General features: G+C 33.8%; 1 protein-coding gene across 2 annotated transcripts in view; it reads right to left on the minus strand.

The window, feature by feature from the left end:
* Positions 1 to 5: 5 nt before the first annotated feature.
* Bif (protein phosphatase 1-binding protein bifocal) overlaps positions 6 to 12,655 on the minus strand; it is a 38,373-nt gene continuing 25,723 nt past the window's right edge. Inside the window, exons 3-4 of one of the 2 annotated variants that reach the window (XM_083039271.1) lie at positions 2,574 to 2,748; positions 6 to 2,329 (exon numbers count right to left, since the gene is read on the minus strand). In XM_083039271.1, coding sequence (XP_082895397.1) covers positions 2,127 to 2,329; positions 2,574 to 2,748 — 378 coding nt within the window. In that variant the 3' untranslated portion in view covers positions 6 to 2,126. Of the gene's footprint in view, positions 2,330 to 2,555; positions 2,749 to 12,655 lie in introns of both variants that reach the window. The other variant, XM_083039270.1, reaches the window with a different exon arrangement.

Here is a 12,655-nt window from a genome sequence, read left to right on the forward strand (position 1 = left end):
AAGTATATTTAAAAAGGTAGTAATATATATTTATAGAGAGAGAAATATACATATCCAAGCTTCTCTCAATAATTAATAGTAACCTCACAATTGTTTCTGCTTATTATTGTTTACTCGAAAGATGGTATCTTGTGATACTGTACAATGGTAATTTACAAAACTGTTACACAGCTCTCTCCTGTATTGGAGCAAGGAGATTACAACGGATTACACAAATAATTGACAAATCTGAAAATGAAAAATACTTATACATACACGATTTGAATTTGGAATGTTGCGCAAATGTAATCTTTTCATTTCCTCCTTGCAGTATTCTCATGTATTATAATAATGAGATATACAAAGAATATCGGCGACTTATTACATATGCCTGACAAAAAATTGAATTATGTTTTATACTAAGAAAAATTAACAAAAATATCACAATGTAAGATACCACGCTGTGACATAAGAACAGGTCTTTTGAACAATGCAATTGCAAAAAATTTGACGGATACAACATCTAAATAAAGAGTAAATATATTTGAAATTTTAATACAAAAACGCGACAGCAGTTTTACTTCATACAACTTTGTAATATTTAATACATATTTGTAATAAATTAATTTTCTTATTGAATTTTTTCGCTTTAATTAGTTCACTGTCCAAGTCATAAAATTATAACCATATTAACTACATATATTGCTACAATCATACATTTTTAAATAACTACACGAAAATTTAACACTTGATGATTCAAAACAATGTCGAATATTTGTAGTAATGCATCTGAGACGCTGCAATAGACAATAGAAAGAAATTAATACAAAAAAGAACAAAGATAATACAAGAAAGCTGATCTTAAAGCAATATAATTTCTTTTTTCTCTCGAATTTTTGACTCAACTTATCTCAGATGACTTTTTAAGACCCGCACAACAATTTAGTATATACAAAATTTAATCGCTTAAAAGTAACAATTAATATTAAACTATCGTTTTCTCTTTTATGTCTCCTATGCTGGAGAAAGTTACTAGTTTCATGTATTATATATACTTGAAAAAATAAATGCAACCTTAAAATGTGAAAAAACACATATGCTGTAATGGCTTAACTTATTTGCAAGGCATACTTATAGTATGATTTGCTATATATTCGGTACAAATGACAATGTTTTGAAATTTACAATTCTTACAGTTTTGCCGAACTCTGAAACACTTATTGTACATATACATTATTAAATATACTAAGTAGACTTACGTTCTACTTTGGCAAAAACGTTTACAAATCTAAACTCGAAATGTTTCTCTTGAACTTCTTTTCCTTCCCATTGAATCTCTGAGACATTCAATCGTTCGTCTCTTTTTCTACAAAAACTCTCGCATAAAACCCTGGCCTTTTACTGGCAGCTTGAACATTCACAGCTTAACATTAAAGTAATCTCAAAAAGGTTACAAAACTCTCGATTTCTGCATTGATTTCTTTTTTATCATATATAGTGTGCCAGAAAGATAATATGCTCTCTTTCTTATTTTTTTCTCTACACAACAAAGTATCAATATCACTGAGCTTTTCCTTCCGAATGTTACTACAAAAGAGACAGCGCTAATGTTTCTTGGCAGTTTCGATGATTCATTGTCTAGGAAAAGTCCATTCATTTATAGCATAAATACAAAGTAAATGCATATACTTGGAATGATACTGTTAGTTCTTACTTAATCTAAATAAACTCGGCTTTTTCAGTATATCTTTTTCGAAGCGTTCATGAACGGAGATCGCATTTTTTATTTTCTTCGTAATCGAAGAAAAAAAAGTTCATCTATAGCTTAATTGCAAATATTTAAACTCATTTGTGGTCCAGCATATTCGTCCGATCACGAACGCGACATCTAACTCGTTTTCTACAAAAAATTTTCTTTATATAATTGTGTGAGCATTCGTCATAAATCTTTTTATTAAACTTCGGTATAACATTGATGGTTGCGTTTGTGGTTTCTCGCGATTTCGTCGACGCTAGAAAAAAAAAAAGAAAATACTTTTCAAGTCTTATAAGTTTCATTTTCGTTTCTTTCATTCTATTGCTGCGGAGAGACGTTGAGCTGTTAATGGAGTAAAGCTTGCAGAGTTTGCATTTCTTCCTTTGTCTCTTCAATAAAGAAGATCCCCGGTCGTTTCCGAACCCCACGCGCCTGCGTCTTGAGCCGGTCTCAAGTATTCCACGTCGCTCGCATTTTCAGTTTGCCCGGTTGCTGCTGTTGGCGAAGAAACTATCGGTACAGCTCTAGTGATACCCAGCTCGAAACCTTCCGATGTCAGATCCACTTTACTGGGTGTGTAACTGGCTAAGCCACCTGCAAACAATTAAATATTTATCCTCTGTGTCTATCTTTTCTATCCATCGATTATATCAAAAAGATTATTGTATGCATATTTCTGAAATATTGATGCAGATAATATAATAATATAATTATGTCTTTTTTAGCTTGCTTTTTAATCGTTAATTATTACAGTACGTATTGAAATAATTGCAAAACTGTCTTGCCAAGTCTAGCGAACGAGACTCAAGTTTGATTTTACCGAGAAGAGACGGCATACTTGTCGTCGTCGAGCTGGTCGTCGTCGAGGAGGTTTTATTGTTGCTCGGCGTAGACTGTTGCTCGATGGAACCGGAAGTTTCGCCATCCACACTACTGGTCTCGCCTTCGAGGATCGATGCTTCGCTAGGATACTCGAAAGTACGAGTCGCGGTGTCGTCGAACTGTATTCGATGCTGAAATTACGACGATTCAATTAAGATACGAGCCGAGTATTATATATATAAAACAACAATTCGCACGCAAATGTATTATAATGATCACAGCAGGTAAATTAATTCAACAGCGACGTGTGGCGTGAAAAATTGCTCCGAGCAAGAGCCTCTGTATCTCGAGAGTATATTCGCAAATATGTAAACACATGTTAGAAGTAGCCAGCGGCTTGATTTACGGCCTTTATATGCCTTTAGCGGAACAGTTATTCGCGGAAAAATTTTGCAAGGCGTCTACCTCTTGGAGTAATAAGCGTTGCTGCTGCGCGTGGTACAAATGAGATGCGAGGAGAACAAACAACAGCAAGCGCATGTAATGTAGCCTCCGTATAACAGTAACCGGTCACACTCGCTGCTTTTTCGATTGCGAGCGGTGAGCGGAGACGACCACCCGTCGTCGTCGTCGTCATCGTTGTCTTCGTCCGTCGTGTATACATACGCGAATTATCGCCGGAGAAAGCGCTTTTTTTTTTATACATTGTTGATTAAACGCCAGTCGTTTTAATATGCGACAAGAGTTGCAGGAGATGATACTTTTCGCGGTGGTTTGATTAAGTACTTTCATCTCTCTTAAAATTTTATATATCCTACTTCTCTTGCGTGATAAATAATATTTATAGAAAGCTTAGAACTCTCTCTCTTTTAGCTTTTTATGTGAAGAATATGCAATTTGCAATTAAATTATTAATTTTTTATATAAAAAATGTAAATCATCCTGAAGTAAAAAAATATTTACTTTTTGTATTTTATTTAAAAGATTATATATTTTATAAATATTTCTGGAATTGAATAAATTATCAATTTTATACATCCCAAAGTACACTGCAAGTTAAACAAATTTTTTTAACTTAAGGCTCCTGGGTGCTCACCGCGGCCATATTGGATTGTGACGTCAGAGGCGAGAAAGCACACGCTGAAAATTCTTAGATGCCATTTTTGAATGAAAAGATATTTCGATTAAACAGCACTTCAGATGGCTTTAGCACACTCTTAAAAACTCCCGAAAACTATCCTTTTCCCTTTATAATCAACATCTGTAAAATGATCGAGATGTCAGACTTTGACATGCGGAATGACTGCGCATGTGCAAAGACCAGACGGACTGGGCTTCATAATATTACATTTTACAGCTGTTGATTGATTATAAAGGGGAAACGATAGTTTTCGGGGTTTTTTAAGAATGTGCTAAAGCCATCTGAAGTGCTGTTTCATCGAAATATTTTTTTATTTCGAAATGGCATCTAAGAAATTTTAGCGTGTGTTTTCTCGCCTCTGACGTCACGATTTCGACATGGTCGGAAAGGAGCCAGGAGCCTTAAATAGAGAAAGAAATTATACAACATTGTATATCTTGTCATCTCGTATCGTGCGTGTATTATAAACCGAATAAATTTCAAACGCAATTTGACGTAAAGCAAAGTTTTGTTATATGAATCTGCGAACCTTCGCGACTACGTTAGTCTAGCAATAACAGTACCGACGATTATTTCAACTAGGGGTTAACTGCTCGCTTCGTATAATTATATATGTATACACCGTTCTCTCTTCCCGAGGCGTCGTGAGATCATTCTTAAACAAAAATCAAATCGGCAGGATTAATCTCGAACGTGTTGCAGTACATTTTCTTAGGGGAACGCGATCCTGTACTCTCAATCGCGCGCTCATGACCCTATAGGTCTGTCGATTAAATCGTCATGCGTTGCCTTCTTTCGCGAATGGTCAATAAAAGAGATTCCAAAATAAATGAACACGACGCTTAACAGACTCGAAAAGTCACTTTAAGCGTAAAAAAAAACGCGCTTTCTAAAGCGGCGCCCCACTTTTCCGGAGGAACTTCTTCTTGCACTCGTCGCAAATTGCAATTAGCATTTTCTCACTGAGCGAGTGAATGCGACAATCGTGGATCGTTCCGGCTAGCTGGTTAAGTGGCATTAACAGCAAAATTTACGCAAAGGAATGACGCGCGGGACTTTCCAGTCATCTCTTTCAAAGTTCAACTTTGAATTTAAATACGCGATACTTTACTATTTCAATTCGATTCACCTTGATATTCGTCATCGATTATAGATATAAATGTATCGAAGAGCTTGAAAATAATCATACCATTACAGTTGATAAAATTGATAATGAAAGTGGAAAGTTCAGTAAATATCTTTGATAATCAAATTATGTATATACAAGATATGGCAGAAATATATTGTTTTTTTCTATGTGTCACTGCTTAATCTAACCGATAAGATATTTTAATTAATTAATTAAAATAATTATCGCTTTCGATTTTATGATGAAATCAAATGTTGGGGATTTCAATATATTGCAATTACGTAACTCACACTGTTGCGTACTTTGCAATTATATGGTTTATTGTTGTGTATTTTTATAATCATGTGATTCATTATTTTACGTTTGGTTCTAATTCATCAAAAATACAATTCTTGAAGCTAATTATCTCGATATTTTATATTGAAAGCAAAAGTAGATTTGTATATCAGCTATTGTGTGATAAGTTAATAACGAGTAAGATATAGAGATACCATAAAGTTATTATATAATAATTCATTATATAAAGATTATTAAAATAATGAAAAAGAATATCGGAAAAAGAGATAGTCTTTGGAGTAAATATAAAATATATAGAAATTATAAATATATAATTATATTTTTTCAAATATTGTAACTTTACATGAAGAAAGTCTTTAATATATATTAAATAAAATTTGCTAATGAAAGTAAAATATTCAAAACGGAAACATATATAAATAATGATTGAAATTCTAATAAAAACAAAATTATTTTAAATTATAATTATATGTTAATTAAAATTTTGTGTAATAATTTATGTTTTTGAAATAATATAAATATATAGCTTAGAGATACACACAGAAAAATAATAACTTTAACAGTAATTAATTGATAAGTAAAACATCACTGGTTAATTATTTCACAGACAATCTAATGATAATAAGACAAGAATTATTGCTCCGGTATACTTTATATACTTTCATCTATCGACAATATTGCCGTAAAGGTGTCATAATTTTCTATCAGCATCGACATAATGAAAACCCACCCGGAGCGGCTTCATTATAGCCCGTTTTCTCTTTTAATTTGTGATCGAAGATGCTTATTTATTCGTCGGGAAAAGATGCCCGAGAATATTAAAACAAAGACGCCGCGAGAGACTTTCTTCTCTCGCATAGGAAATAGTGTTATCGATGAACGTGATGGTGATTGATTAAAAGCGGATATGAAAAATTAAAGATCCTATCTCCGACGTGCGTTAGCAGAACGAGTGTGAATAGAACGAATATGCGTGAAATTGGCACCCCAAACTGTTCCAGAAGATGCATGCAAACCATCGTGCAAAGGCGTGCATTCATTGGTCGTCGTGATATTGATTTTTTTTTTTACGAAGAACACCGTGTGGACTGTTGCCGATCGATGGAGGGGTATACTTTCGTTAGCAGTCGCACAAAGTGACCATATTTTACCCTTTCGCTGACACGGGAAATTAAAAAAATAATTCTTCATTTTTTATTGCAATTTTCGATCACAAGACTTCATTTCTTACGTCATTTATTACCACGAACAATCAAATGTTTCTTGTCAGAAAAGAAGAGATAGAAAATAATTTTTTGAAATTTATATACGTGACAACAAAAAAGTTGACAAGTCAGCGAAGAATGTTGCTTTATTAATGATCTATTTTTTATGATATACAAAAATTACAGAAAATAATCTGCTAATGATCAAATGATATAATATATGATTGCATATTAATAAAATATATAAGAAATAATAATTATAATATTTTTATATACTCTCTGTGATGATTGATGCAGATTTCGAAGATTAAAATTTCATACAATATGGTTGGAGAACTATGTAGAATCGAAACGTGAATTCTATGCGGGGAAAATATCAGGATGACCTTTAAAACAGAAGGATACAGAATTCTTGCAACAGCTATGCGATATACATATATCGTTCTTCCTGAAATACGAAGGCTTACTACAGAAGAGATAACGTAAAAGCACCAGGAAATTTATAGTCTCACGGCTTGTATCCTGGTTAGGGTCCACGTGCTCGAACTCGCTGGTATCTCTCGGAGTTTTCCACGACAGTAGTAAATGAAACGTGCGCATAAAGGTCATGTTACACGGCAAAAACTGGACGCAGACGCATCCGTTATGTCCTAATAAGATACCGGAGTACGTGCGGGTAATCCCTTACGCACTTACGTGCACGCGTTTCTGATGCAATTAAGCCGCAGCGGCAGATTGCTCGATCAAGCCGGGTCGAGCGGTTTCGAGAAATGCCAGGTGAACCACCTACTAGAATAGATGTAGCTAGAATAGATAAAGCTTTCCGTACTTTGTTTCTCGTTCCTTCTCACATCTGATTTTATATCTTTTCTTATCTCGATACAATGTTTATCTTGAAGATACTAGGTCTTCCATTCATTGGACTGTTTCGCCAATAAATCAAGCGATTCTTTTTATTACCGAAATTATTCGATTTGTAGAAATAAATCATATATATGTATATTTCGGAAATAAAGAAAATATTTAATAGATTAAATGATATATCGTAAAACCTCGTTCAAGTATCGCATCGCATATTGATTAGAAGATAACAGCCTTCTACATATAGTCATCGCGACAGGCCCTTCGACTTAATTATACTTGATAGCGAACAAGGCTATTAAAATTTATAGCCAGTTTACAGACAATAATTAATCGATGTTCATAACTTGGCGAGGCCGCAATTACGCGATCGAGCACTTAAGACGCAAAAATGACTTATTGTTAGTAAGAGAACACTGTTTTGAAATTAAATTAATTTATCATCGAAAGTCGCGATATGCCACTTTGTAGCAGGGTTTGAAAAAACCCGGGTTTTTTTTAAAAAGCCCAGCCCAGTGGGTTTTTTTTTTTAAACCAGGTTTTTTGGGGTTTATTGGGTTTTTTTGGGTTTTATTGAGTTTTTTGGGATTTTGTTGGGTTTTTTAATTTTTTTAATTTTATTTTTTATAATTCGCTAATGATTAAGAAAATTGGCTATTTAATTGGCACAATTCCTTATTATATGAATTAATTTTTATTTAATTTTTTTTATTTATTAATGTAATAGACGTATATAATACATAGTCTATAGTCTATATACTGTATAGACTTCATTTATAATATTATTAAATTTTTAGCATTTTTGGATGGGTTTTATAAATGGGTTTTTAAGTAAGTTTTTTAAAGTGGGTTTAACTCAATAAAACCCACCGGGTTTTATTGGGTTGGGCCCACTTAGTCAAACCCCGCTTTGTAGAGACAAAAAAGCTAAAAAAAATTCTGTCGTATATATATAATTTAATAATTTATAATTTATATGTGTTGGGGAATTTGTGAGAATCACGAATATATTACTCGCTCATTTCATTAAGTATTGCCAGCACACTTTGGCGATCAGAAGTCCGATAAGCAATGTCGCGAATCGCATAACATATTCGCAAGAGGCCACGTTTCAACACCTCGTTTTTACGTGACGTGAATTCGAATCAACTTATATTGAAACGCGCAGATATAGATATAGATATTGGCTATGTTAATCGTCGCAAATTTAAATGCTCGACCGAAGAGCGATCAGAATGTTTACCGCGGACAAGGCGAATTACTATATATCCCGTTATTTGCGCGCCGCCGAGATGATTACGCGCGTGTTCTATGCGTGTCTACGCACTCGCTTAATTTGCCAAATGACTTAGCCGACGACGGTGCATAAATGCGTCGTGTAAAAGGGAAGCTTTTCCGCTCGGAAGCTTTCACCGATTAAGCAAATGCTTTTACGTCGATTCGAAGAAAGCGGAATTTATTTTAACCGTGGATTTAGCGATTTCTCTCTGGTAAAATTATTCAAAAAATTTTACAGAAATGTCAATACATAACCGAATGTTAAGAAATGTGTACGAAACTGAATACGAAAATTTTTTTATTATTTTTGTGTAATATTTGCGAAATTGTGTTAATTCAAAAAATAAATCGCACAAAATTCAATCGGTTCGATCCTTGTGAAACAATCAACATGTTCCGCAACGTGACGATAAAAATTATTGTTTAAACACGCAAGCTTAATTCCTTTCCAAGGGCGCAAAACTAGATCGTTGGTATTCAAAACAACTTACGATCGGTTACGATCAATTTGTAAATACAAGCTCAACGTCGCGTCGCTCGAATTTCACTGACTCAGTGAAAACTCGTGCAGCATTACACGATCGCGAATGCGATTACCAAAAATTTACCATTAAATTAATGCAACGTCATCACTAATTGACGTAACGTTTATGATACATCTGATAATCCCATAATTATTATTATTGTGCGAATGGTAAAGACTTTCGAATAAAATATGTATAAAATAACGTACGCATTATTTTACATATAAGCATTACAATTTTTTGGAAGAGAAACAAATATGATTTTTTATTATTATATACGAGGGAAAAACAATTTCGCGATAATAAAAGATATAATTAAATTTTCAGATTAATAATAAATTAATATTATGATAAATTGTAATAAATTGTGAAAGATAGTATTTGTACTCTATAAACTATTTTGTACACGCGTTCGTATCTATCTATATTTACACGAGTTTTGAAAGCGCGAGTATTTCTTCTATCATTCCTCAATAATGACTAAAATTCAATTCAATCCGCGATATGTAAATATTTGGCACATTAAATGTCAGGTGAAGTATGATAGGAGTGATCGAAACATGGATCCCACATGTTGGAGGGATGGCACGACATAATTATAATTGCCTAAATAACCTTGCCCTCACCGTTTCCTATACTTCGCAATTTGCTAGATTTATATCTCATTCCTTATATTCTACCCATAATGCTGATAAAACGCTTATGTTACGCTGCAAGAAAAATTTCGTGACGAATTTCCTGTCTATCTATTTTACCCACAGCAATTTCGAAGGATTTACTATGTAATATATAATACAGGATGCTGTAAAATTACCATTCTGCCTCTTCCTAAATATAATATACAAATAAATTATTTAATCCTTCGAAGGAACATCACTCAACTGCACCTTACTTTACATCATTAAAGCCTATAGCACACGGTACGATTTTTCGTACTGGATCTGATAAGATTTAGTAACATACTAAAAATGCACCAATCAGAATGCAGCATTTCCAATATCTTACTAAATCTTATCAAATCCAGTACGAAAAATCGTATCGTGTGCCGTAGGCTTAAGTTTCTTCTGACATCTTACAACGTATCCTCTTACACAGAGAGAATTTTCTCTTAGAATTTACCCTGAAAATCATGGTAATCATGAAACAATATAGTAGGGAAAGAATTTTATGAGAATTTCTCTGATTAATATTTATCAATAAAAATAATATCTATTACAATAAAATATAAAATATGTTTGATAATATGATTGATTTTACTATGCAGTTTAGTTAAAATTAATCATAACACGTTTTATATTTTATTGTGATAGATATTAATCAGAGAAATTCTCATAAAATTCTTTTCATACCATATTGTCCCACAATTACCATGATTTTCAGGGTAAATTCTAAGAGAAAATTCTCTCAGAGTATGTATGCATTTGTAATGCTTTGCGTTTTTAATCTCTTTATATAGAAAATATATCGAAAACGCCGTTTAGTCCTTCCAAGTTGATAAAAAAAACTGCGATCAATTATTAACAAAAAAAGTCAGCGATTTCAAGATTTCTCGACACGACGTAAATCAATCGATCGGTTTCCCGCCAAATATTTGACATACCAACGAGAATTTCCTATTATTTAGCTCCGTGTGTGCAGTGTGTGAGTTATGAGACGTTGTGTCTTGAACTGTGAATGAAAAAAAATGTGTGGCTAACGCCGAAAGGTGTCAGTCGGTCGGATATTCGGTGTCATTCGGTATAAGAGTCGAGGAGAACAGCGTGTTGATGCGTGTGCACACACGCAACCCTGCTGGCAATGTATACATTATCGAATATTACGAATAGCGCAATATTAGTCATTATTTAACAGTCATGTACTAAGCATCTAGCCAAGAGGCTATTAATAGTCTTCATTGTAACATGGGTACGCGGCGCGAGATTATGATTTGTTTCGCGAGACTCGAGGCAAGGATTGAAATATATAGCTTGTGCAAAGTATAGGCACGAGGTATATTTCTGACGATTTAAGTCGTGTGAAAGAAAGATGCAGTCGAGTGTTTGCATCCTAATTTATTCAAATTTAAAATTATTATCAACTAAAAAAATTGAATGAGAAGAAAGATGTATAATGAAACCAAGAGATAAAATGGAAACCAAGTATCTTTTAATAATAATAAAAAAAAGTATGTTGAGAGTAAAATTTTAAAAAAGAAATTCGAGAAGAAACTTTCTCAATTATAGTATACGTAACATACTTTATATATTTTCAATTTTCATGAAGCAATAATATAATATATACAACACTCTTGTGTCATTCGAAAGTATTATCTAATGCACATAGAATTTATTATGTAAAACACGGAGGAGACATTTATGTGTGCTATATTAGATAGTACCGGCATAATATATGGCATATTCTCTGCTTCACTCCTCTCGCAATTAACTATTAACAGACACGAGCGAGTCTGTTGCGTGTGTCGTGTCACGCGCGGCGTGAAGTCGCAGAACGTCCGTAAATTATGTACGTCGCGATCCTCTTTTATTACCGCGATCCCGACGACTATTGTCTAGCGTATGTCTAAGCTTCGGATATGCGGGTATACGCCTGTTGATAAACGTACAACTACGTTTACGCGGAAAAAAGAGACCTAGACCGTAGGTCGTTTACATAGTGAGAGGCGGAAGAAAATAATTATTAACGAGTCTCTTGAATGAATGAATGAATGTATGAATGAAAGAATGAATACACTATGTTGATATTATAAGGGAGATATCAAGTTGAAAATAATTTTGCAATTTTTTTTATCGCGTGCATTCTCGATGTGAATATAAATCTTTTAAGTGTGAAAGCAGCGTAATGTGCAACGAACGTAAATATCGTTTACATTTTTTAATTGAGTATTCAAGTAAAACTACGATAAGAAGTAAATTACGATAAAAATTGTTAATGTAATTTTTTTTAAATGAATTTTGTATGAGAATTTATGAAACGAGCGTTTTGTGCATCAATAAATTTTTTTACATCATTATATCTTTTGTAATAAAAAATACAAACTTTTGTAGTGTAAATTAATAAGAGATTATCACTTTGTTAATATACATTATCAAAAAAAGATGTCCATTTGTCCTAATTTAATAATTTACAAGTTCATTATGTAGATATAGTATTATACCTTTCTCTTTCTACGAGCAATTATTATTACTATATTTTCGCAGGAAACATTCAAACTGGTCTGATAGAGAGGCACTGGAGAAAATGCTTAAGCATATAATAAACGGACGCTTTTTTACGCGGCCACGATATAGCGTGAGAGAAATTGCAAGTCGGATTACTCCCGCGCCTTGCATAACGCATTTTACATCAAACTCTCCTAAGGACTCTCCTCGCTCGCGCGAGGAAACGAGGTCCCAGTCACTCGATAAGCTTATCGTTCGGCCTTGCAGGACCTCGATTGGTCCACACGCTCTCTTCCGTCCCGATTTTCCATCGCGGCCATTTAAAAGCCGGAGGAAAGGTTTACCACTCGATGGCCGGGAATCCGCGCGTGACAAGTATTAGCTGTCCGCCCGATTGTTTGGCGAAGTGAAATTGCACGACGCACCGTAATACAAAGTGAATCGTAAAGTACACATTATCCTCGCACGACGTGCCGCAACGAATCTCGGTGAACGAGAGAAGAAA

This window comes from Prenolepis imparis, unplaced genomic scaffold (assembly GCF_030444845.1).
Source record: "Prenolepis imparis isolate NDT839.2.m4 unplaced genomic scaffold, iyPreImpa1.0 SCAF_5, whole genome shotgun sequence".
In the NCBI taxonomy this organism is placed as follows: Eukaryota; Metazoa; Arthropoda; class Insecta; order Hymenoptera; family Formicidae; genus Prenolepis; species Prenolepis imparis.